This window comes from Lissotriton vulgaris, chromosome 8, assembly GCF_964263255.1.
Source record: "Lissotriton vulgaris chromosome 8, aLisVul1.2, whole genome shotgun sequence".
NCBI classification, from domain to species: domain Eukaryota; kingdom Metazoa; phylum Chordata; class Amphibia; order Caudata; family Salamandridae; genus Lissotriton; species Lissotriton vulgaris.
The window spans coordinates 1,303,345,831-1,303,372,284 of NC_141696.1; the positions used below are offsets into that span (position 1 = coordinate 1,303,345,831).

Below are 26,454 nucleotides of genomic sequence, written 5' to 3' on the forward strand. Positions count from 1 at the left end.
AGTACAGGGCTGTTGTGATCTAAATAAATACACTGTTTATTTTCATACCACTTGTGTGGTGTCCTTTCACTTGGTGTTCAAGGGGTATATGTGATGGTATAACAGCTGGCTTAACACGCCCTCTAGAGTCTAGCCTAAAGACTGCTCTTGTCCATGCTACTAGGATAGCTGGTCTATCGGTTGACTTACAACCAATCATCAATAAGGGTTGTTTGGACTGATACATAGTGATCACTAGAATAGTGAGCACTGCATATCAGGCCAACTTCTCACATCAGGCCGCCCAAAATTGAGGCGCATGACCTCTTAGTTGGGCGGGGGTTGCTCTGGCTCCCAGAAAATAGAGAAGGCGCAGAGCTGACCCAGGCGCAGGTTCTGTAGAACGAGGCTTGGAACGCTGAGGCTCATCTGTCAAGTCACCCGACGGACAGGGACAAGTCGAAGCACGCTTTGACTTCTTGTGCCTCTTACCTGAATGTCCCAATGATTTTGAGTGGGACAAAGAGGACTTGGGACTCCTGGAGTGGTGCCGGGACCTTCCTCTCGACCGGGACCTCTGGGAGTTGAGCCACACGGTGTTGCCTGCCGGGACGCAAGGAGCTTTCAGGACCGCTCCCTTAAAGTCTTCAGAGCCATGGCCCAGCAGTCGGAGCACGACTTAGAGCCGTGGTTGCGCTCCAGACACCAGAGATAAACCAAATGTGGGTCAGTCAACGACATGACGCAAAAAATAAGGGGTTTGACAAAATGTTGAAAAAATCCTGTCAAAAAGTGACAGAGGGTAGCTTTCTTCATGGATCAGCTCTTGATTTGCACGGAAGGAAAAGAACTGACGTTAGTGCGCTAAGGTGGCACCTATATTGGTGAAGCAGACATCACTTCCAGCATGGATGGCGACGTCGCGCGGAGACGACCGATGCCACCCACCACGCACAGGGAGGGGTATTGCTCGAAGATAAAGTTCCGGATCCAGTCGGGCGCCTTGGAAATTCAAAGGTAAGGAATCTGCCGCTAGATGTCCCCATCAGATGTGTAATATAAGTCCTGCTATTTTAAGTGTAGTGGTATTCCTGTACTCGTATGCACCCTGCAAAAAAGCAAATGACAGAATACTACATATACTAAAGCCTAGGAATGTTTAACATAATAATTTAAGCCGTAGCCACAGGCTATGTAGCACTATTCTATGATGCTAGGAATGCAGCTCTTGGCCCCGTGCTATAAAAGCAACAGTTCACCATAAGAAGGAAAGTTAAGAAAAAAGCAATACTAACTACCAAGTGGCAGAACAAGAAAGGAGTCTTGCAAAGAGTACACTTCAAGTAAAAGAATCACTGTTGCATATACTGAATTATTTTTTGTTCATTTCCAATTATAAACAATCACATAATAAAAGGGAAATCTAGATGGCAAGTCATTTCTGTTCAGACATTTTTTTGAGGGTAGAGCAACTGATGGACTCATTCATAGTGACAAAAATGCTATAACTGTATTGTCACACGGTTTACTGTTGCCATGGATATGGTGTGAGGCAGGAGGTTATAAGTGCATCATACCAATTTTCTGAATGTGCTCTATTTCCACTGTTTCGGACTGTCTTTATGTAGTCTACTATCAAAGGAGGAGTAGTGCATGGCTCATTGCCTCTGTCCCTCACCGCTCACATGTAGGTGCATAAGAGTGAGGGTGGAGGAAAAGGAATAGCAGTGACAAAAAAGCAAAAAGTCTATTCAAGTTTTAAAGTTAACAGAACTATTTTTTAATTTGAGCCGCTGTTACATATACAAGAACCTGTATGAGCATACTGTGGAATGAGGAGTGTGGTGTGGGTCCTGCTCCAAAACAGCCCTTCTCCAATTCAAGGCAAGTGTGTGGAATAGGGATTCAGGCAGGGTTGGATAGGGTTAGTTTTACATTATATTTACTTTTATTATTTACGTATGGTTCATAAAAAACGTTTGCAGACTTTCTAAAAATATTTGTAAATTAAGCTTTTGCAGAAAGCATTTCTGTGGAAATATGCTTGCTTTCAGATATCTCACATAATATGAATGCAATTATGTTTTTCAGCTTAATAATTTTGTTCTACATTCTAAAATGCAAGCAGCACTTGCTTCTGATCAGTAGGGCTCTGTGCTTGGCAGCCATTTTTTAGGGCAGGTAGCCTATCCTATCCAATGCAGATCATTGGCATCCCATTTGCAGGGATGAACAAGCACTTGATAGTTCCAACTAGAAAGAATACTTAATGAGAGGCTCTTTTAGCCAAGAGAAAAACGAAAAGGTACTTCTAGAAATACCAAGTACTGTGTATAACACTACCAATCACATGCATATTGCTCCTCAGTGACAGTGGCAATTCACACCATCACAATTAAAATGAGGGAATGACATGCAGATTCCGCTAAAAACAAAAAATGCAATGTGCTGTCTTTTCAGTCCATGTCGTTTTGGAACTTGCAGGCCAATGATAAACAACTCTTGAAAAATGTGGTTGGTTAAAATTGGAGGACTGGAGGAAGATGCTCCTGATTACATGTGGCCAGCTAGCAATGCTACATACACACTAACCTCAGCACAGCAGATGCCAAGGGTGGGAACCAGAGGCTCGGGATTAAGGGGCAAGCCAGTCTCCACTCTACTGTGTATCCACAAAAGAAGACTGCCCCTAGATTGTGTTTCTAAAGGTATCTACAGAGTTAGGGGGAGATGCGTTGCCAATGGGGGCATCTAATAAAAAGTTACGGACTGGCCTCACACACCGCCCAGTGTCATGCTTTATCATCGGCTGTCCTTGCCCTCTAAAAACATGGTTCGATAGAGGGCGGGCATACACCTGGAGACAGGGATGCACTTCTAAATCTAAGTGATGGCCGTAGGGGGGGGGGGGGGGGGGGGGGGTAGTGAAAAAGTGTATTAAAAACCATTACCCTTGTCCATATCCTAAGTTTATTCAGGGATCAAAGGTATGGTAGTTAAAAGAAGTGGTCGGGTGATATGGGACATTAAATCTCCCTTCACCGTGTTGTAAAGGGTCGACATGTTTCTGCTAAAGTGACCCCGAAAGGTACGCAGCATTCTTCAGGACCAAAGGGGAGGTTATTACCTAGAGGTACACTTCCCGGCACATAGTGTCAGAAAAATAGACCTGCTACTAATGTGTGAAGGGGCTGTGAATTACAAGTACCCCTCTTGGTGTAGTAACCTAATGAGTGACTCTGTAGAAAAAGGAAACGAAAAAGAAAAGAAGCATACACACCAAAGTGTGAGTATGAATACAAGTAGTACACTGTACCATCCATGCAGCGCCATACCTATTGCCCATGTGGCTGGTTAAAACGGTAGGTCTGCATGAAGATGCTCCTGATTACATGTGGCCAGCTAGCAATGCTGCCACAATATGATCCATTGCCTTGGGTACTGACACGTTGAATTAACAAACTTGAAATGTCAATTCGGAAGTCACAATAGGTATTTTTCAGGTAATTTACATAAACAGTTTGCTTCACATGCTCTTTGTGCTTTATTTTGTGTTTGCGGTTAGAAATAATTAAAATAATTTGACACATACAAAGTACTGTAAAGTGCTTTGAGTACTTGTTTGAAATATACTATCTCGATATCTGCGGGATCAAGTAGTTCAATCCTATCAGTGTATTGTACTTTGATCCTCATGTGCATCCCTGGTCTGTTCTGACTGGGTTTGAGGAAAAAGGGCACAGCGTTACCTACAAAGGATGTTCTGGCTGTGTAGTGCTTCGATCATTAGCTGCAGTCAGGTGGCATGTGGATGAGCAATGTTTCTTTAGCGACATTACAGTCTAGCAGTAACAAGACATGCTGTTTGCAGCTTGTACTGTTGTGAGTCTTCCCTTAGCTTTTGGTGTACAATTTCATATCATGGTACCTGTGGAGCCAGGGATGCATTATTCATAGAAGGTTTGTTGGTATTTATACATCATAACTGAGTATGGGCTTCTGTGGCATGGAAAATCAATACAGAGATTAATTTTTTCGTTTCACCATCAGACCGTTGGCCTGTGAGATGGAAACCCCAATAGATTTGGTTACAGGAGCTGCAGTACAGATTAATAAAATCAGTTTAACTGGACTCCTCATTTTTGTTCCAGATATATAAGACTCCACTTAGTAAAGCCAAAAATACAATACCATTTGTACATCCAGGCAGCTACTCTAAAACACGTTAGTCGTATTCGGTTATGTCATATATATAATTATGTTTGCAAGTGATTTAGAATAAATTAGGACTGACTCAGTGAAGTGCAAATGGAATTGTATTTTTGATTTTACTTAGGCGAGTCTTTTGTATAACTATTCATACAACCGTGTTCCCTTGCTCTAAGGGGATTACTCTCTATTTGCTCGTCATTTTTGTTGCCAGGTTTTAACTTTTACTTGACACCAATCTATGCGCAAATCACAGATAAACAAATTTCTTTGTTAAGGCTACTTACGTTATTCAGAACGTCATGGAATCCCATCTTCTTAGTTCCCATTCGAGCCGCCAACTGGTACATCAGTGGCAGAAATTTGTAAGACGGAATCTTCTGGGCATCTTTCTGTGTGTAATGAAAATACAAATGTGTTAATTCACATGAACATGTGTAAAGAGCAAATATCAGAACATAGCATGCAATTTGGAGATGTTGCAGATGACACTAATATCACAATGTCATCCGCTGTAATACCAGTGTGTCTAAACAAGCAGCACGAGTAGGAAAGCCACCGTGAGAACAGCAGCTCTCACAGGATCAGTCTATGGGTTTCCTATGAGCATAGGAAACTTGCCCGCTACAGCCTGCCCGGCCCTGCCTTCGGGACATGTACAGCATCTGGATATCCACTGGGAGCCCAAAATCTTTAAGTACCTAGAGGTCCGGCTGTATAACTCTGACACAGGTACCAGAGACGGCAATCGGTGAAGGGGTGCCCTGTGCAGTCTGAGGGGTAATGGTGCCTTCTGATGAATGCTCAGACTCCCTATCATGGCAAGAGTGGCGTCATCAAAGATGGTCATCCAGTACAGAGACCTATATAACTTTGCCAATCTCCCAATCTGGAAACCAGGGATTAGAGCTCTCAATGCACTGCTTTGGACTGTAATATGGGATGGGTGACGGAGATGTGTGAGCCAGTACACATTGCAAAGTCCTACCCCCAGAGAAGGCTTAGGTGTCCCTGATTAGGAGACCTACTGCCTTGCAGCACAGCCACAATGGCGGGAATCAGCCTAGTCGAACTGGAGGAATTTTCACAAGTGCACAGAGAGGGAGCAAGGCTGGCGATGCTCTAGGGAGTGAAACTAACATCTGCACAGAAATCAAAACTCAAGTGCGGGCTGGTGATACTTCACGGAATGGGGAGTGATACACTATATTCCCCAGCGTTATCACTTGTGGGCCTGCCAATGAGCAGATAAGGATGCCTCACGGCCCCCCGGATGAGAGAGTGGTTGGACGCGGACATAGTGACATTGAGAGACTGTATTCTGAGGGGTCCTTCCGAACCATGGAGGATCTGGTGGCTGAGGGCAGTTTTACTGGGCAATCAATTCTTAAGTTATCTAAAGTTATCAACTGTGCGCCACCTCACCGGGGTACAAGACCTAGAATCTCCTGACACATGACCCTCTGCGGACCATACCGACAATTGGACACGGCCACACCTAGATTTCTTGACTGTACAAAAGTCATTGCCTAGTCATCCACTGACTTCCTGGCAGAACGTGCCAGATGGGAAACTATTATTGGCAGACCCTTCAGGGTGAAGGAATAGGAACAGATCCTATAACACACATGCACTTGAATGCAAAACACATGTGTAGGAAGGTGGATACCTGACTATGGTTGCCCCCAACTTTTTTTCCTGGTGTTTTGCTGGTTTTCCGACTTAGTTGACCTGGGGCCCCTGCCAATCAGGACCCCAGGCCTACTGCTCTCTCTCTAAAATGGATTCCATGTACCTTAGGTACATTTCCAATTGGTACTGGGCCACCTTATCAGACCCTGTAACTCAGGGCATAGGTGTACCCAGGGCCGACCAGGGGCTGAAGCATGTATTATGCCACCCCTGGATGGCCATCTAAATCTGACACAATCCTGAAGGCAGAGTGCTTGGAATCGTGTGAAATGGTGCTCTGGCATGAGCTGAGCCCGTTTGCAGCTTGCGGAACCAAGTCCTAATAGCTGTTCCATGATAACGCGTACCATATACTCTTAAGTGCATTATAATTCTCGCGGTTATATGCCAACTCTGGTATCGCTTTATCAAAACATGTCGAGTAAGGTGTCATACGAATTGGAATACTAACCCCTCGCCAATTCTGGCGACGGGGTTAGCATTCCACCCTTCTAGAGGGACACGACATGTATGTAACTGTGAACCCCGGTTAAAGTTAACTGAAGCCTCAGCTCCACAAAATGGATGCTGCCACCACAGACACGAGTCTGACCTCCTGCTGCTGGGAGTCCTTCCAGCGAGGAGAGCTTGGACAAAGGGTTTCCTGTCAGGGGCGGAGCTAGCACCATCCCAGACAGGGTTTTGTGTATCCTGGGTAGGCAGGGCTTTACAGGAAGGTGACTGCAGAGTGGCACCCCGGTGCTCACTACGCATCTGCCGGCTAGAACCAGTTCCAGGGGCACACCAGCCCCTGGCCTGGGGAAAGTCCGGCATGGGAGAGGGGTGTAACCACCCCCCTTCCTGGTCCCACCCCTAGGGCAGGACCTAGTCGCGTACCCACCCCTTTCTTTAGGATAAAGGCAGGAGCGGGGACCCTTCCAGATTAGATCATCTTTGAATCAAGAAACTACTTTCTACGAAAGGAACTCTCGACTTCTTCTCAAGATTTATCCCTTGTGACTAAGGAGTAGTCACCCTGCATCCGCAGGCACCATCTAAGAACTCTGCGGTTTGCTGCACGTCCTTCCTCAGGAATCCGACCGACCAGCACGACGAGACCCGGCTTCCCTGGCACCTCTGACCTCTACCTACCTCTACAGATAAGCTGAGAACCGTAGGTGCGACGAGACCTTGAGGGACCGGCCATCATCAGAACTGCACGACTTCTATCCAGCACGAACTCCGAGGGATCCCCTGGTGAGTGCTTTGGGGTCCGAGAAGCCCCGACCCTGTGCAGCTCCAGCACCGAAGTCCAGCCTCCCAGCATCTCCACGATCTGCGTGGGGCCCTTCTGCTTTTTGCTGCTCACCGCGTTGTTTGGCTACTAGCCCGCTGGCTTGTGGCCTTCTGAACGACGCCCGACGACATCACTGCTGCTGGTCTGGTTGCTCCTGACTGGCCCTTGCTCCCTTCCAAAAGAGGAGCACCCCGGACCCTCCTGGTCCACTCCAGACGCCATTTTGAGTCCACCGCGTGGGCTTGAATTTGCCAAGACTTGTTGCCCCAATCCTGGGTCCAGCGACGTCGACAGCATCATCCATCGTGGGACAGCTCGCACCTCCATCCTGGTCACCGACAACGCCTCCTGGTCCGTGAGATCTGCAGAGCACAGCGTCGCCCACTCACCTAGTCGAGGTGACTACCATCCGGTGCCCTCCTGGTGCCACCTGACTACTGGCCAGTAGTCACGAACTTGGTCCCCTCTGCTTTCAGGTGTCATCCATCTTCGATCCAGGCTTGGATCACTCGAACAATCTTCACTGGTCGCCTGCCAGCAACTCCTTTCTTCAGGCTCCTGGTTCGTCTACGAGGATTCCCGACGTCTTTTGAGACATATGCAGCTGCAGCCCCTGGGCTAGGTAACTTCGGCATTTCGGTGCCCCAGCATAGCCTCACTAACCAAGGGTCAGGATCCACTGTCGTTTTCGATCTACCTTATCGGGTTCGCCCGAGAACACTAACTTTGTCTTTACTAGCTCCCATAGACTTTGTCCCGCATCCCGCGTGAGAGTGCACACTCTGCACCTGAGTCCCCTAGGCCTCCTACTAGTAATCTGAAGGTTCAGTAACGTAGTCCTAGCGATTCCAAAGCCTATTAGTACAGTACTTACCTGCTAGTAATTTTGCATTCCACTTTCAGAGTATATGGTTTTTCGTGCCCCTCGGGCATTTGTGTAAATTGTGCAACTTGAAGTATTTTCGTAAGAGTTTTGTTGTGTGCTTAGTACCCTGTCCTCATAAAGAGTACAGGGCTGTTGTGATTTAAATAAATACACTGTTTATTTTCATAACACTTGTGTGGTGTCCTTTCACTTGGTGTTCAAGGGGTATATGTGATGGTATAACAGCTGGCTTAACACGCCCTCTAGAGTTTAGCCCGAAGACTGCTCGTATCCACGCTACTAGGATAGCTGGTCTATAAGGTTGACTTACAACCAATCACCATAAGGGTTGTTTGGACTGATACAAAGTGCTCACTAGAATAGTGAACATTATATATCAGGCCAACTTCTCACAACATGCTTTAAATTCACAGTTTAATTACCTGCAAATTACATACCTCACGCCCCATAGTCTGAACATCACATTACACACAACTGATCAGAGCTGTCCACGTTGAGCTTTAGATGACACAACCTTTGTCCATACCCTATAACCCACTTTTGGCTCCTCGTAACGGAAGCCTTATAGAGAACCCTGCACAGTCAACAGCTACATACAGCAGAGGTATGTCTCCTAGATCTATACAGGAGACAACCTGAAAGGAAAGCTGGTAACAGTTTTCTGGATTTAGCCCTTGGTGTAACCCATAGGGACATTGCATTACACTGGAAATCGCTGGACGGCCTACCACATAGTAGGTGGAAAGCAGATGTTGAGACAAGGGCACTAGCCAAAGGAGCGCCACTGCGCTCTGGGGAAGCTAGAGGCATCCACACAAAACCGATGGCAGAGCAGTGGATGGAAGTAGCAAATAGTTTTCCACACACTGAATAGTGATCATGCAGGGAGGCAGACAGCAGCTGAGTGGGCTGAAACCTCTGCTTGGTCTCTCGGGCTGCTCCCATCAGCGGGTGGTAAGACCCACCTCCGCCAGCAATATCTGAACATCTACATACACGCTTTTTCCCTTGTGAGGTCCCTTTAGGACCAGTCCGGTTTTGTTAATTAAACCTTAGCTCAACCCTGGGTAGCTGTGGCTCTGAGCAGTCAGGCTTACCCAAAGGCACAGTGTAAAGCACTTAAACAGCATAAAAACAACCAAAAAAGGAAAAAAAGACACTCTAGAAATTTGACACCAATTTATAAAAACAGATGATGATTGTGTGCACTTTTGGACACCAAGATGAAAAAGATCCACTGGAGGGTTCAGGTGATACATAATTCACATGGTATAGTAAATCAACACTTTGTAGTTAACTGCGAACAAGCAGTGGTAAATTCAACAAATTGAACGCAAAAACCTTTTCAAGAAAAAAACGTTGGTAAGTATCAATGTTGTTAGAGGTACTTAGGCAACTAACTCCAGAAGGGAGCCAGCCATGGGGACCAGCGGGGTACACAGAAACAGTTACCTTGTCCAGAAAAACAGTCTTCAATTACAGTTCGGGCATCAGTGGCTCCTTGCCACTGACTTTGATGCAAGGGATACATGATGCCGAAGATGCTGTGTGGTCGAAGGGGGTTTTCCTGGGGCTACATCTCAGTCTACATGCTTGCTGAGGCGATCCTGACTATGGGGGTCAACGTCCCTTTAAGTCCTCTTGTGCTTGGCAGAAGCCCATGTGCCACTTGGCTACCAGCCACTAGGTACAGCGGATTCAGCATTTTTCTTCTTCTTGTGGAAACTTGCAATCTGGGCAACCTAGCTACACTCTGACAACTCTCCCGGGTCCAGCAGACTCTGGGGCAACTTTTGAGCGCTGTGTCTTGGTCCCTGGAGCTGCACACCGGCGAGAAGTGGAGATATGGAAATCTTGTCTACCAAGTAGTCTCAGCAGGCTTCTTCTTCTATTGTGCCCCTGTTCTACGACCAGGTCTTCTCTTGCTTTGGCTGGGCATTAGCAGGACACAGAAGTCACAGTCTATTTCCCTTTGCTAGCCACCAGGTACAGCAGGTGCAGTCCACATTGGTGCAGACTCTCTTCGCAGGGTCCTTGGTGCAGAAAGTCAGCCCTTCTCCGGTCCTCGTCTCCAAACCCAACAAGAGCTGAGTTCTTGGTGCCAGGGGTGCCTTTTTCCTGCCCAGAAAATGCCATTGGTGGGGGTCGCGGTCACTAGCCAATGGGCTATTAGGTTCCCTCCCTCCTGACTTCTTCCTGAGAAGTGTGGCATCTAGTTATCTCGGAAGGCTCCATTCTGCCCACTTCCAACATGGCAGAACCCTTCTCTTGGCGCGCAGGGCTCCCTAGCCCAACCCATAGGAGTGGCTAGTAAGTGGGCACCTCTGGAAAAAAACGGTCTGACAACTGACTTGCTTTCTCTGTCGCTAGTGCCAGCCTGTCTGCCAAAATAATAGAGCAGCCCTCTCCCAAATGTTTCCCATTTGCCCTTTAAAGGCAGCTTCCCATTTGAAGCTCGCCTTTTGGGCTGGTACCCGTGTGGCTTCCACCCATTGAGAACTAACAGCTCTTCCCTATGCAAGCACCTATTGTGTCCTTTCCTGGCAATCATTCACAGATCTCCACAGGAGGGAAGAAGACTGCGAGGACAATACCTATGTACTAACATAAAAGAGCACTGGATATCTTGGGCAACCAAAGTGGCAACTTCTAAAGATTGCACTTTGTACACCAGTGACATGGAATTCGATGTAATTATTACATCAAATTTGATGCACTGATTATTTTGATCCCTTCAGTACCAACATTAGCTGTCCTAATAAGACATTAGCAGGACTGAGGTGTCAGTCTGTATCTCTGCACTCCCCAATGGGGCTAATAGCCTTTTCTACACTTTAGTGATTTTACTGCTGGAACATGTGTAAGTACATGTTCCACCATTTAATATACAGCACCCTGTCTTAGGGCTCGATAGGCCTACCTGAGAGGTGACATATATATTAACAAGCATTGACAAAGTCAACTGATCTCAGCAATGCAAGAGCTATTGGCTTTGTCAACGTTAATGTCTTTTAGCCATGTAGCCCAAGAGCATAAAGTGTAAGCGGGGAAGCCACAATTTTTTGTCTCACTTTGTAGAAATCAGCCAGGAAACAAATATCCATTTGTCTTTCAACCGAAAGCCAAGCACTTTACATGAGCACTAGTTACAGGACACAACCTCACAAGCATTATTTATAGGCATAAGAAGGTTAAGAGATGTGCCCCAAACCACAGGATGTTGATCCTACGCCTAGACTAGAACCTAGTTTCCCAGTACCTCAGTTGGAAACTCTGATGGTAATGGCACATCCTGGGTGGAAAGAGGGAGGCAGACAGTTGCTCGGAAACTGAAAGCAACTCAGGAGTAGCTGCTTGCTGCTGTAAACAGAGCCATCACACGACCAGCACTCCCCCACTCTTCTCTCGACGAAACGTGTAGCCCTGAGAACAAAATACTAACTGAAACACAGTTTAGCCGCAGGAACAGAATACAGGGAGAGTTAGTCAGTGCGCCAGCTAAATAATTAATGGCACTCTCTTCATCGGGCTTCAAAAGGTCACAAAAGAAGAAAGTTCACTGCCCTACTCCACTTCGACTGTCCTGCAAAACCACAAGTTAAAATCTGATCCTCCAAGCAGTGCTCTGAAGTTGAGCTTTCAGAAAGTACAAGGGAAACTTTGTACCAGTATCTACAAAAGTACCACGTCACCTTACCGAGCCCTGCCCTGAAGGCCAATGTATCTGAGGTCTTCATACTCAACTCCGAGGTGCTCTCAATTAACTGGTGTCTGTTGAATCGGGTGAGGAGTCGCGCTTAACAAATATTGATTGATTGACACAACTGGGTTAGGTACACTTACGGGCTTCAGAGAAAGGTGTGAGTGGTGGGGTACATTTTGGTGTGAGCCATACTATCAGGATCACAGGTGCTTAGATCCCTGATTTTCCATAAGAAAGCCTGGAGAGGTAATGGATTTCAGATTATATGACATCATTGCATATTGGTGAGGGTGGCAATGAAGATGCTGAACTGTGTTTAAAAAGTGTCGAAAACTTATTCTAGTGAGTCTAGGATAGTAGTGTTGGTGGGCAAAGAGACTGGAATAAACATTTATAGTGTGAGGAGGTGTCTCTGCACACACTTCAGTGAAAATATTGCAAAGGCTTCCGAGGAAGTTGTGTGAGGTGGCGAGGAGCTGGAGGTGCTATCAAGGTTCAGAGAGTTCCTCTGTCTATGATGGTCCATCTAGGGAAGGGTGAAAAGAAACCAGCTTTCAGATTATAAGGGTCAAGGATGTTGGGGATGATGGATATTTAGAAAATGAACTGTAATTAACATTGCTTGAGAGTCAAACGTGGAAGGGTTAGTTTGCCAATGTTTGCAGTCTGGGATATTTATATGAAAAATGAAAGGGTCAGCTATTAGCTTTACCAAAGTCGAAAGTTATGTTTTTTTAATTTTTATGTGAAAACTGCATTGTGGTATAGTGGCGAGTGCTTTGGGTTGCCTGCATTTGTGCGGAGAAGCATTTTGGTTGAGGAAGCAAGGCTACAAGCAAAGACCATTATTTATGTGAAAATTGAGTACTGAAAGTGACTTAACTATTGGGTCCTAGGAGATTTCATCTGCTGTCAAGTTCTTGATTTCTATATTTCAATGTACACAACACATTGTGATTATTGAGAACAGTGATTATACCAGTACAGAAAAAAACAGTTTGCGCCTGATTTAGTCATGGAATGCGAATTCATTTACCTCTCCAGAAATACTTGGACTATCCAAGGACCAAAGAAAAGTCTGTCCACCAATAACTCACCAAAATAATTCTCTGGAATTGATGCTATAATCAGTGTGACACTGACCAGCAATATCACTTTGGCACCAAAATAATAACCACACCATACATGCACAGGTTGCAAGAGGATATATTGTCCTCGAGGTCACAGAATAAAAAAGTAATAAAATCTAGGGGCTGATGTTTAGATTAGATTCAGTACACTTTTAAACAGAGGGCAGTGGGGTTTGCTAAGCTTGAAAGCCTTGCAGTAGACAGAGATAGAAAAGCCATTTAAGCATACCAATATGTGGGGTTTAAGGAAAAACACTGCTGTACAAATCTAAAATGAAAAATAATGAGAAAAATTACAATTTAAGACATAAGCACTAATGTCTTTGTGAATTGAATTCGTGGATCTGAGGGAATTAATTGCTCACCTGACCCAAGCAATATCAGACTTGATCTATGCTAATACAATATCCAAAATACTGAAATAATCACTATTGAGGGCTTCAGTTTCAAATTTTCATAGGTTCCTCTTAATTATGTGGGAAAAAGCGATTGCAATTTATTTGCCGAAGTCTATCTTAGCTAAACATTTCAAAAATATGTGTCCCTTTTGTCAGATTAGAACAGTTGTACAATTTGTAATATACCACTGTGCCAAACCTAATGCAACTGTTCTTTAATGTCAATATATAAGCTTACCCAGTATTTGAACATTCCAGTCCATTAAGCAAACAGCATCACTTTGAAAAATAAGATCTGACAAACCTTCATGGTACCATTGACATCAGCCACTGTTGAATTTTCCAGCCAGAGGGAACAAAGCCTGAAGATCCACAAATCATGCTCCTCTCCGCTTACTAGACAACTGATATAATTCTCAACTGCTTTGCACAAAAATTTCTTACGATCTTCTTTTAGGCCAGCAATAGCACATTCATCGAGTTCAAGCTCACGCTGCACCTTGACTGTGTACCTGTCAAACACAGAGTTTGTGTTAGCAATACAACGACACGAAGCCTGAGCACTAGCTTACGCGGTTGATGATAAACCTTGATTTGTTTATTCTTGCCAGCAATGGACTTTAAGGTGATGTAAAGAATAAACACACTTTACTAAATATGCAAAATGTGCCACTGTCAAATAACAAATTGTGAGGAAAGTAAACCTAAAAATATATCAAAAGGGACATTCACAGTACATTGTCAAAGATGAAAGAGAAACTTCTTTGAGCATGTTATAATATTAAGGTTTGACAAGATTCTAAAATAAGAACAACAAAAGGCATGGATAGATCCAAACTTAAGGATGTAGGTGCCATGGAGGACAGAATTTCAAAATTAACATTCTAAACTATATTTTTCAAAAACAGAGATTTAATTGCATTTTCTTGAGCTAAAAGCACATGTTTCAAAACTTGCACAGTCATGTCGTTTTGTTCTATGTATGCTTCTTCAGATACATATTTTCATATCTGTGCCCTATTTTAGGTCCAGCGATCTCCAGTTTAAACAACGGGCAAGCATGCTTTGAGGGCCTTGCTGCTTCCACTCTTGCTACGCGAGTCTGTATTTAATAATACTGCATGTTTTAAGGATGCTAGACATTTGATCAAATATACAGGGCTTTGACGTAGTTATGAAGTAGGACATGCAGCAGGAAATAAAACAAGCATTTGCAATGCAATAGGTCTCACATTTACGCAAGTTTAAGATATTGGCATTACAAATGACAACACCTTTTAGTTAAGCTTTAAAAACAAAAATAAAAGGCATTGTTATTTGCAATGTCATTAGCAAAAACTCACGTAAATGCAAGACCTAGTGCATTCCAAATGCTTGTTTTTCATAGGGAGAACTTATTCTGCTTTATCGCTTGAAATTATGTAGCGATTATATTGCAGAGTTTTAAAATAGAAGATTTAGGTTCTAGTCCCATTGAGACATGCTAATTTTATGTTAGAATACAATGAGTTATTGCAAGAAAGCAGGGGGTTCACACCATATACACCATGCTGCCGTAAACCTAACACCTAACACCACCAGTGGCAGGTTTGAGCCCTTGAATAGATAGAAATATTTTCAAGGAATTTCCAGAAGCAAAGAATAACCCAAGCTCCCGGGAGATGAGCTGGGTTATAATGGACAGAAAGTTGATATTACCTCATTTCCAAATAGCATTACTTGCCATAACACATAACTTTAGGCTGAGCTCTCCCTCGGCGAGAGGTCCTCCCAGTAGGAGAGTAGGATCTGCTTCCTATGGCTACCCCCACTTTTTGCTGTGTTTCACTGGTTTATCGACTTTAGTCTGGCTGTGGCCCTGCTAATCAGGACCACAGCCTAGCTGTTCTCTCTCTAAATTGGTTACCTGTACATTAAGTACACTCCAGATTGGTTACTGGGTTACCCTTGGGAGTCCCTAGTATATGGTATTGCAAATGCTACTTACCAGTATGCATCTGTTCTTGGCATGTAGGGCTGCTGACATTCATATCTGTGCATAGATCGCCGCCTAGTGTTGGGTCCGGATGATTGCACATTGTTGTCCTGGAAGAGTCTTCGAAGTATCACGAGATAGGTGGCTCCTCCCCTGGACTACAGTGCGCATGGGCATCGCCTCCATCCCCAGATTGTTTTTAGCCATTGGCAGAGATGGAGTGAAGTATGTGAGTGATGACCATGCTATGAGCATATATATATATGAATACTGCAGCTGCTACAGGCGCCGGGGAGGAGGGTGGGCGATATGAATGTCAGCAGCCCTACATGCCAAGAACAGATGCATACTGGTAAGTAGCATTTGCAGTTCGAGGCATGTGGGCTGCTGAATTCATATCTGTGCATAGAATACATAGCAGTCCCTCCATTAGCGGCGGCCGCCCGTGCCAGCTGCAGCAGTCTGAAAAAGTGTTTTGAGAACAGCCTGACCAACAGCTGCCTGCTGTTTGGAGTGCACGTCTACACAGTAATGTTTAGTAAAAGTATGTGTGGTAGACCATGTGGCTGCTCTACAAATATCTTCTAAGGGAATGTTACCTAGGAAAGCCATAGAGGCCCCCAACTTTCTGGTGGAGTGGGCTCTTGGTGGGATATTGAGAGTGCGTTTAGCCTTAGCGTAACAGATCTGAATGCATTTCACGATCCACCTAGCGATCCCAGCTTTGGAGATAGCGTTTCCCTTGTGGTGTGAGGCAAAAGCAACGAAAAGCTGCTTGGTTTTGCGAAAATCTTTTGTCCTGTCAACGTAGTACATCAAGGCTCTTTTAACGTCAAGGGTGTGGAGCATCCGCTCCGCCAGCGACTCTGGGTTTTGGAAAAACACTGGCAACTCAATTGTCTGGTTCATATGGAATTGAGATACAACCTTGGGTAAGAATTTAGGGTTAGTGCGGAGTACAACCCTGTTAGCATGTACTTGGAAGAAAGGTTCTTGGATGGTGAGCGCCTGCAACTCGCTAACCCTCCGTAGCGATGTAATTGCTACTAAGAAAGCAACCTTCCAAGTCAGAAACTGAAGCTCACAAGAGTGCAGTGGCTCAAAGGGAGGACCCATCAGTCTTGTAAGAACCACATTGAGGTTCCATTCTGGAGCTGGTGGGGTCCTTGGTGTAATGACTCTCTTGAGTCCTTCCAGAAAAGCCTTGATAGCAGGGACCTTAAAAAGTGACAGGTGTTGCCTATTCTGGAGGTATGCTGCCATAGCAGACAGGTGAATGCGGATGGAAGAGTACGCCAAATTGCATTGATACAGGTGGAACAGGTAACAAATGATGTTTTGAATGGAAGCATCTAGCGGGTCAATATCGTGGTTTACACAGTAAATGACAAACCTCTTCCATTTAGCCGCATAACAAGCTCTAGTAGTGGGCTTCCTTGCCTCCCGAATGATGTCCATGCAATCGGGTGGAAGATTGAGGTAGCCAAACTCTAGGACTTCAGGAGCCAGATCGCCAGGTTGAGCTGTTGCGGATCTGGGTGCTGAATGTCGCCATGGCTCTGCGTCAGAAGGCTGGGAGTGAGATGAAGCCTCTGATGCGGCACCACGGAGAGTTCCAGAAACGTGGTGTACCATGGTTGGCGAGCCCACGTTGGAGCAACCAGGATGAGAGTCATCGAGTGCTGCCTGAGTTTGCTTGCCACCAGCGGTATCAGAGGTGCTGGGGGAAAAGCGTACGCAAATCTGCCTGACCAGTTCATCCACATCGCATTGCCCTGCGATTGCGGGTGTGGGAACCTGGCGGCGAAGCTTCGGCATTTTGCGTTCTCCTTTGTGGCGAACAGGTCTATCTCTGGATGACCCCACCTTTGGAAGTACGGTTGGAGTACTGATGGATGTATCTCCCACTCGTGCATTTGGTGGCTGTGCCTGCTGAGCAGGTCCGCCATCTGATTGTCCTTGCCCGGGAGATGCTCTGCCATGAGGAAGATGTTCCTCTGAATGGCCCACTTCCACATGCTCTGAGCCAGATGAGACAGCTGCGGAGAGTGGGTGCCCCCCTGCTTCTGAATGTAGTACATGGCCGTCATGTTGTCCGTCCGGATCAACACGGCCTTGTTGCACAGATGTACTTTGAATGCCTTCAAGGCCATGAAGATTGCCATCAGTTCCAAAACGTTGATGTGCATCTTCCTTTGCTGTAGTGTCCATAGTCCCTGCACTGTGTAGTGGAGTACATGCGCTCCCCATCCCTGGAGAGAAGCGTCCGTTGTCAGGATAATCTATGGCACAGGCTCCTGGAACGGTCGGCCCTTGCAAAGGTTTTGTGGATTCCACCAATGCAGAGAGTTGTACGCCCGACCGCTCACCAACACTAGGTCTGTCAGTTGCCCATGAGCCTGAGTCCACTGACGTGCCAGGCACTCCTGAAGCGGACGCATATGTAGTCTCGCGTGCGGGACGATGGAGATGCAGGAGGCCATCATGCCTATCAACTGCATGAACACCTTCGCTGGAAGCGAGTGCTGAGGTCTGAATCGTTGGATCAGCGTTTGGATACTGGAGATTCTCACTGAATTTGGCTGCGCAGTGGCTGCCAGAGTGTCTATTGTCGCGCCCAGGTACTGCCGTATATGGGCGGGTTGGAGATGGGATTTCGGATAGTTCAGCGAGAATCCCAGATCGTGCAGGAGGTGAATTGTGCGGGACACATGGTCCGCGCACTGCTGTTCTGTCTTTGCCTGAATGAGCCAGTCGTCGAGATAGGGATAGACGTGGACGTTCTGGCGTCGCAGATGAGCCGCCACAGTCGCCAGGCACTTTGTAAAGACTCTTGGCGCTGTGGTGACCCCGAAAGGCAGGACCCTGAACTGGTAGTGCTCGCCTTGAATCGTGAATCTGAGGTACTTCCTGTGGGAAGGATGCAGGGGGATATGAAAATATGCATCCTTCAGATCTAGCGTAGCCAGGAAGTCCCCCTGTTGAAGCAGGGGAAGGACCTGCTGCAACGTGAGCATATGGAAGTGCTCCGATAGAATGTACCAGTTGAGGGGCCTGAGGTCCAGGATGGGCCATAGGGATCCGTCCTTTTTGGGGATTAGAAAGTACAGAGAGTAAACCCCTGTCCCCCTTTCTTGCAGTGGGACGAGCTCTATTGCCCCTTTTTGCAGCATGACTTGAACCTCCTACTGCAACAAGTGCAAGTGCTCGCCGGACATAGGACGGCTTTTTGGAGGTATGTTTGGTGGAGTGGAAGTAAGTTCCAGACAGTAACCGTACTGGATAAGAGACTTGACCCACCTGTCCGTGGTGATGGATTTCCACGCGGGCAGGAACTGCTGGAGTCTCCCCCGACCGGTGTTGTGTGGTCGGGGGGCAGTGACAAGGCGTCACTGTTTGTTGGCGGTGGAGGACCTGGAGCTGTTGTTTCCACGTCCCCTGCCCTTGACGTTGTTGCCCCTGTAGCCCCCTCTACCCTTGTTGGTGTATGAGGTCTGGGTGTTGCTTTTGTAATACTGTGTGGATTGCGATGCCTGACCCCTTGAGGTGCCTCTGTTATTGGAGCGTCGAAAGGAACCACCCCGAAACTGCTGAGACTGGAGGGCCCCCATAGACTTGGCAGTGTCCGTGTCTTTTTTCATCTTTTCAAGTGTCGCATCCACCTCGGGGCCAAACAGGTGGTCAGGATTAACCGTTTGGTTCAGGATTGTTGTCTGTATATCTGGTTTGAATCCTGATATCCTAAGCCATGCATGTCTCCTCAGCAACACGCTAGTGTTGATTGCCCTGGAGGCGGTATCAGCCACGTCCAGCGCACATTTGATGGAAGCGTTGGTAATCAACTTCCCCTCCTGAATCAACATTTCACCTGCCTCCTTGTACTGATCAGGCAAGTGCTGCAGAAGTGTTTCTAGGGTGTCATAATGCGCCCTATCGTAGCGTGCAAGTAGGGCCTGTGTGTTTGAAATGCGCCAAATATTAGCTGCCTGCGCAGCAATTCTTTTCCCTGAGGCTTCAAATATTTTTGACTCTTTGTCTGGGGGAGGAGCGTCACCCGTTGTCTGCGAGTTCGCCCGCTTACGTGCGTTGGATACCACTAAAGAATCCAGTGGCAAATGTCCCCTGATGTACGTTGGATCCGAGGGCGCTGCCTTGTATTTTTTATCAATCCGAGGATTGATGACTCGCGCCCGAGTGGGCTCCTTGAATACCTCTGGCGCATGCTTCAGCACTCCCTTTAGCATAGGCAGTGTCTTGACCGACTTTTCAGCCACTGAGAAAGTGTCAAACAAAAAATCGACATCCACAGGATCTGAATGTAGGTCTACATCATGATTAGCTGCAGCCCTCTCAATCAGAGCGTTGAAGGCTGCAGAGTCCTCTGTGGGAGAAGTCTTTGCAGCAAAGAGCTGCGGTTCATGACCGGAGTGCGGGTCCTCAGGGTCGCCTCCGGCGGACCAAGGTTCATGTACCTCCTCTGGATCCGAGTATGCTGGATAATTGTACTCGTCCTCTTCATCTCCGTCACCTTCTCCAGCGTTGGAATGCGTTGGTGAAAGTTCTAAATTATGTGGAGATGCAGGCTCTATAGGGGCAGAAGTACCCGCAGAGTCCTTCTTGTTTTTGAGTGGAATACGATAATGCTCCAACACCGGCTCCGTGGTGATCTTCCGTTTGAGGAGGGAGAGCTTCCCGGTGTCGGCGTCGATGATAACCTCCCGACGCTCCTCATCTGCGAGCGGCTGGAGTCGATGCTTCGGCACCACGAAGGACGCCTTGGGCGTTGAAACCACCTTCAGAGGCACCCCGTCCCCATGCTTCGGAGCGAAAACCTTCGTCGTCGTCTTCGGCGGCAGCGTGTAGCGGATAGGCGTCAGCGCCTTTGCCGGCTTTGGTGTAGGCTTCGGCGCCACATCCTTCGGTTCGGGAGCCTCAGCGTCCTTCCGAATCCTTTGCAGGGACTCGACGACCTTTTTGGCTAAGGCCGGAGAGGGCTGGACCGGCTCGAGCGATTTTCCCGAGTCCAGAGTCGGGTCGGCGAAAGGCACGGTCTTCGGAGCCGACACATCACCATCTTTGGACTTGACGACCGGAGTCGGCGCAGCCAGATCTTCGGTGTCGTCCCGACGCTTCTTCGGAGCCTTTTTCGGGTCATCGACCTCGACCCACTTCGGCGCCGACGCGGCCGCGTCGGTCGTCTTCGCCTTCGGCTTCGACACCGGGATCTTCGGGTCGGCCATCTTGGCGTGGCTCTTGCCGTCGGCCATTTTGAATTTCTTGGACTTCGAGGCCTCTGGAGCCTTTTGTCCCACCAGAGCGACTTTCACTTTCGGTTTCGAAACCGTTGGTGTAGACCCCGATGGCTTCACTTTCGTTTTCTTCAACGGGACAGGCACATCAGAAATGTCCGTGGCCGGGCCCGGAGGCGAGGCCGTGGGACGGGTAACAGGGTCTTGGGTAAGGCCCGAAGGCGATCCCTCGACCTGGGCCGTGTAATGGGGGTTGACCCCTGAGTCAGTCTGAGGATGCTCCTCCTCTGAGCTATCCTCCACGGTGGCAATGGCCCCATCGTCGTCCCCTACCTCACCGACGACTTCATCAAACTCCTCGTCTCCCGCGTCGTAGTTTTCTTCCTCCGACGCCGGGCTAGAGTCCGAAACTTGAAAGACATTGTCGTCTCCAACGTCTTCTTCGAAGATGTTGTCTGGCGGGGGCGCTGATAACTGGGCCTGGAGTCTAGCGGCCCAACGAAGCTTGAGAGTCTTCTTACACCGGAACTTTGAACAGGCCATACACCTGGCCTCGTCATGGTCCGGCGACAGACATTTGTTGCACACTGGGTGCACGTCGAGGTGTGAATACTTGGAGGTGCACACCGGGCACCTTTTGAACGGAGTTCGTTCCATGTCTGGAGCGTCGTGTAGGCCCGTCCGCGCCGACAGCACGCGGAAGGGCAGCAAGAGTTCGGAGCTGAAGAATAGTCATCCGAACCCAATGGCGGAAAAAAACAATCTGGGGATGGAGGCGATGCCCATGCGCACTGTAGTCCAGGGGAGGAGCCACCTATCTCGTGATACTTCGAAGACTCTTCCAGGACAACAATGTGCAATCATCCGGACCCAACACTAGGCGGCGATCTATGCACAGATATGAATTCAGCAGCCCACATGCCTCGAACCTTATGTACCAAGGGCATAGGTACCCCAAAGGTATACCAGGGGCTGGAGCATGTATTATGCCACCCCTGGAAAGCCTTCCAAAATGGCACCACAGGTCTGCCCCTTACTTAGCTATAGTATACCTATATCTACCTATATATATATATAGACACATACAAACCTATAAGTCACTCCTATGGCAGGCCTTGACAATCCTGAAGGCAGAGTGCTTGGTTTTGTGTGAGAGGGTGCCCTAGCATGAGCTGAGCCCCTCTCCAGCTTTCGGAATCCCTTCCTTATAGCTGTTCTATGATATAGCCATACCACATACTCTTAAGTGCATTATAATCCTTGGGCTTAATAATAACTTTGGAATAGCTTTATCACAACATGTTGTTTGGTGTCAAACACTTTGGAATACTACCCCCCTGCCAGTCCTGGCGGCGGGGTAGAATTCCACCCTTCAAGAGGGAGAAGACATGTACACACTTACTTTCAGACAGTGCCTGGGGCACACAAGGTGTCCCCGTGCATTTCCCAGTTCAAACCGGTTGCTGGGGCACTCAGCCACAGCTCTGGCGCGACCTGGACAAAGGGGAAGGGGTGTAACCACCCCCTCCCCAAGTCCTCCCATAGCTGGGACCCTAGAGTTAGTCCAACCTCTAAACTTAGTATAAGTATAGAAACCCAGTCACTGAGGCTTTAGATTACCCTGGACGAAACTCTGAAACATAAATCTTGGACCTTTGACATTCCATATCTGGAAGACGGAAGAAATCTCCCTTCGGGTCAAGGAGTGACTCCCCTTTTGAAAGAGGCACCATAGAAGCATCTTGCCAGTCTGCATTTTCAAGGCTCTCGACGGATCCCGAAGAATCTGCGACACAGGACATGGACTTCCAGACATCTCCAAGGCTGACACGAGTCCCCAGCAAAGCTGAGGCCTGTAGCTATCACGAGAGATGGGGGACCGGAACTCCCGGACATCCTGCACATTTGCTAGTGCATTAACTTCCTGAGCTTTCCCGAAGTTGTGCATTGGGCTAACTGTAGTCCAAGCCCTCAGCACCTTTTGCATCGAAGATTGTGGGCCTACACTCCAAGAGTGTTCCGTGGGCCCGCTTTCAACATTTCAGCTCGAGGCGCCTTCGCGATCCCTAGTCCGTTGGCTAGTGGGTCCCCACAAAGGAATCTACTTTGTTTCTAGGGCTTCCCTGATTGCTACAGACGTGCCCTGACTCCCCTCCAAAGGGGGAGTCCCTCAGACCTTGCTGGTCTGCAATGAAGCCAATCTTGTCATCATGCGTGGGTTGCTGTTGCCAAGGCTTGTTGGGTCCAATCCGGATACCAACGCTGCAGCACTTGACATCAGACATGGGACAGCTCGAATCCAGCTCCTGGTTGTCGTCGACGCCTCCTGGACCTCATGGCTGAAGAGTCAAGCTTCACCTCCTTCACGTAAAAGCACCCGACATCGGCTGGCATCTTCCTGTCGCCTTCCTGGTCTCTGGCTAGCGACCCAGACTCTGCTCCCTGTGCTTTCAGGTTCTTCAGATCTCCGATCCACCCTTGGATCCATCCGGACACTTCACCTGGACGCCTGCAGCACTTCTTTGCAGCTCTCCATTGAAAAAGACGACAAAACCCGACACGAAAAGACACCAATGCACCCGGCTTCCCTGGGTGAGGTAACACGAGTAATTCGGCGCTCCCGTGGGTCTTGACTCACGAAGTGTCCAGTACTGAAAGGGTTTCACCATAGTCCACTCCTAAGTGTCCTTATTCTTTAAAATTGTAACTCTAACTTGTTCCATAGAGTCAAAGGTGATTTGCGGCTGTGTTTAGACAATGCACGGGTCCCCCTTGGGTCTCCTGCATCCCTACCTTGGGTGGTTCCTGGTTGCCCCAGCGGTTCTACAGGCTCTAGGCCTGGTCTCTATGTTGAGAGCAGTACTTATACCACTTTCTTAGTATATGGTTTGTGAGGCCCGAGGGCAAAACGTATACTGTGCTAATTTACTGTGTGCTATTTAAGTTCTTGTATTGTACTTTTGCCTCTAGCCTCACAAAGAGACCAGAGGGGTGTGTTTTAGAATAAATACATATATTTTATATATATACCTGGTGTGGTGCTCTTTCATTTGATCATTCAAGAGATTATAGAGTAGTAAAACAAGCGGCTTTACATTCCTACAAGGCTTAGCCTGAAGGCTGCTCTCCACAGCTACCACTAGGATAGCTTTCTATAAAGGTTGTCTTAAACCTACCATCAATAAGGGTCGTTTGGACTGGTGCAAGGTGCCCACTAGAATAGTGGACATCATATGCCAGGCCAACTTCTCACACTCCCATCCCTGGAATACTCATTTATCCCCAATAGTGCACTTTCTGGAATATTATGACGTCAATTGTCAGACACGACATATCAGTAAACGTCATGGGACTATGCAGCGCTTCCCATGCTCAGCATTATTCCAACTCCAAGCTTTGCCTGCTCATGGCAGGTATGCACCAGAGCAGGACAAGCTGCTGTCACCATACCGCTCCATCCGTGCAGTGCCTTCAACCCACTGCATCGATGCTATGCCTGCTCGAGGCGGCTCTGAGGCGGTGTCACAGAAGCTAATATATAGAAGCATTTGCACTAGCGCCTAGAAGCTGAACTAGGGCCCAGTTCAGCCGCACCGGGAGGCTCTGGGTGCAAGGGCCCTCTCCAGTCCCAGCTTAGCGCTCGGTGTCGCTGGCATTGCAGCTCAGCCTGGAAGGACCGAAGGAAGAGCTTCACTGGAGCTGACCGACTTCCTGCCCTCCCCTACACAGCCGTGCCAGGAAGCGGAGATATTCGCAGTGGTGCATAGCTGCCAGGCAGGCCGAGTGCAGCTGTTGTGTGTTAATCTGGGCGGGAGGCACTCGCGGAGCTGCCCACCTAGGCCATTCTACACGGTGAGACACCAGCCCTCGCAGAAGCGTTCCAAGCTACCACTGCCGTGCCAGGGATATCCCCGTGACAGAGATCTTCACACGTTCCTACACTGTCTACACTCAGAAGTACCTAAAAATAAGCATTTGCAAAACCGAGCACGGTGTCCTTGAAGCGGCGCCGTGCTCAGTTTTAAAGAAAGAAATAAACAGAGCGCCATGTCCCTGAAGTGGATGCAACGCTCAACTGAAATGTAAAATATAAATAAATAAAGTGAGCGTGGTGTCCCTAGCGGGCGCCGCGCTCCTTAAAGTAATAAATCAAAAATATACAATTTAGAGCGCATAGCGCTGCAGCCGCCATTGTTCCCATCAGCGTGTGTCCAGTTTCAAAATTGTGCTCACCCACCGGATAAAGCACACCGTGTAACGCCGCAAGTAAACTATTGAGTCTGGATGGGCGGCCCCAAAAGAAGACAGGGCGGTAACAAAGAAGCCTCATTTTCAACCACACGCCTAAGTTTTAAATAAACAATGATGTTGGCCAATAAGAAGGATGGGCGGGGCTTCAACTACACTATTAAAATCTCCTCCATTACAATATGCCAAGCAGAACGAGCAGCGCATGTGCGCTGCAATGCTAGGTGAGGCCTAAAAAATCAGCAGCTGACTGGACTGTAAAGGGAGACTAAATTGAAGAGGGAGACATGGCTGGTGAGGGAGACCAGACTGCAAGAGTTGGCCGGACTGCAGAGGGGAGACCAGACTACATTTGGAAACTGGTCAGCAGAAAAAGGAGACAAAACTATAGCTGAGGTTGTACAAAATCTTAAATGGGTATAAAGGTAAAGGAAACAGTCAGTATGCAAATCTACAATGTAGCGGGAAGACTGGGCCATTGGCCCATTTCTTTTCCTTTTTATTTGTAAGAGTAGACCCAGGACTACTGCATGTAGAAAATCGACTAAATATGCAAAATATCTTGTGATGATGAGGATGGTCAACAAATTGGGTGTTCCAGCATGCAAGAAAGTGTAAAGTCTCCTTCTGTTCATTTTAACACCACATTACAAATTATGAGATTCTCTATACAGAGTTCTTCTTTACTTTCAAACTCACTAATTTTACATACAGGGTTAATTCCCAAGGGCAGGCTACTTGTTCGGAAAATCTCCAAAATGACACAAGCAAATTATTGCTGCTTTTGGAATTCTCAGCTAAAACAAGCTCAATTCTTGTACCAACTTTTTAAAACCGCTACACCAAAGTTGTTGCACACTCTACTCTTCACTATCCATTGAGCTCTTGATCTGTGCTTTGCCAACTGTTGCTCTATTAGTGACAAAGGAGCAAATGCATAGTCAACCCTAATGTCATATATTACTCTGCACTGAATACAGCAGCTGTCAGCATAATTGTCATAGACTTCCCACACTCAAAAACCGGCTTACCGTAACATGGAATATTTGCCAGAGCTAAGCTGCTACAGAACTAGAAATATAATATGGGTGAAAATGATTTACTCTAGAATAAAATATGTGAACTCGGTAATGTGCACTAAAGAAATTGACTAATTGAGCAAATCCACAGAGAATTCCTAGTTATGCTATTACCATGGACAAAAACTGTGCAACGAGAGGTGGCTGGCCTTTTAGGGCAGAAGGGGTACACCTCCACTAAATTTTTCAGCCAACTCTGTTGATTAGCTAGCTGATGGCCTGAGCCAACTTAAGCCTATAAACTTGGTTAAAGGCATTTAGATGCATAATGCACATGTGCAATGGAAGGGTTTCTGAACCTATTACCCTCTTATACATACATACATGTTATGCGGTAGAGGAAGGACCTAATGAATTGCATAGCATATCTAAGCACTTGGTCCAGAAAAAGTCCTCCTTAGTTTCCCATTTCCTTCTCTCCTCATGGATACTTGCTATGGTCTATCAAGAACAACTGTCAAATGAAAGGAGGATATGGTCCTTGCTGACATTATCACTTTCCTCTACTGACTCTTACCCTATGACAGTGCCACATCTCTATGGCCCCCAAACTAACACTATGGTACCGTCTACTACATGTGAATCATCCCATCTTAGGGTCTCCAAGTAAGTGAGTTTGGTTTGCTCTGA

General features: G+C 47.3%; 1 protein-coding gene across 1 annotated transcript in view; it reads right to left on the reverse strand.

Annotated features, from left to right (window-relative positions):
• ATM (ATM serine/threonine kinase) overlaps window positions 1–26,454 on the reverse strand; it is a 1,399,724-nt gene that overhangs the window by 194,178 nt on the left and 1,179,092 nt on the right. Inside the window, exons 50-51 of the mRNA XM_086935231.1 lie at window positions 13,578–13,785; window positions 4,476–4,580 (exon numbers count right to left, since the gene is read on the reverse strand). Of these exons, the coding sequence (XP_086791357.1) occupies window positions 4,476–4,580; window positions 13,578–13,785 (313 nt within the window). The remainder of the gene's footprint in view (window positions 1–4,475; window positions 4,581–13,577; window positions 13,786–26,454) is intronic.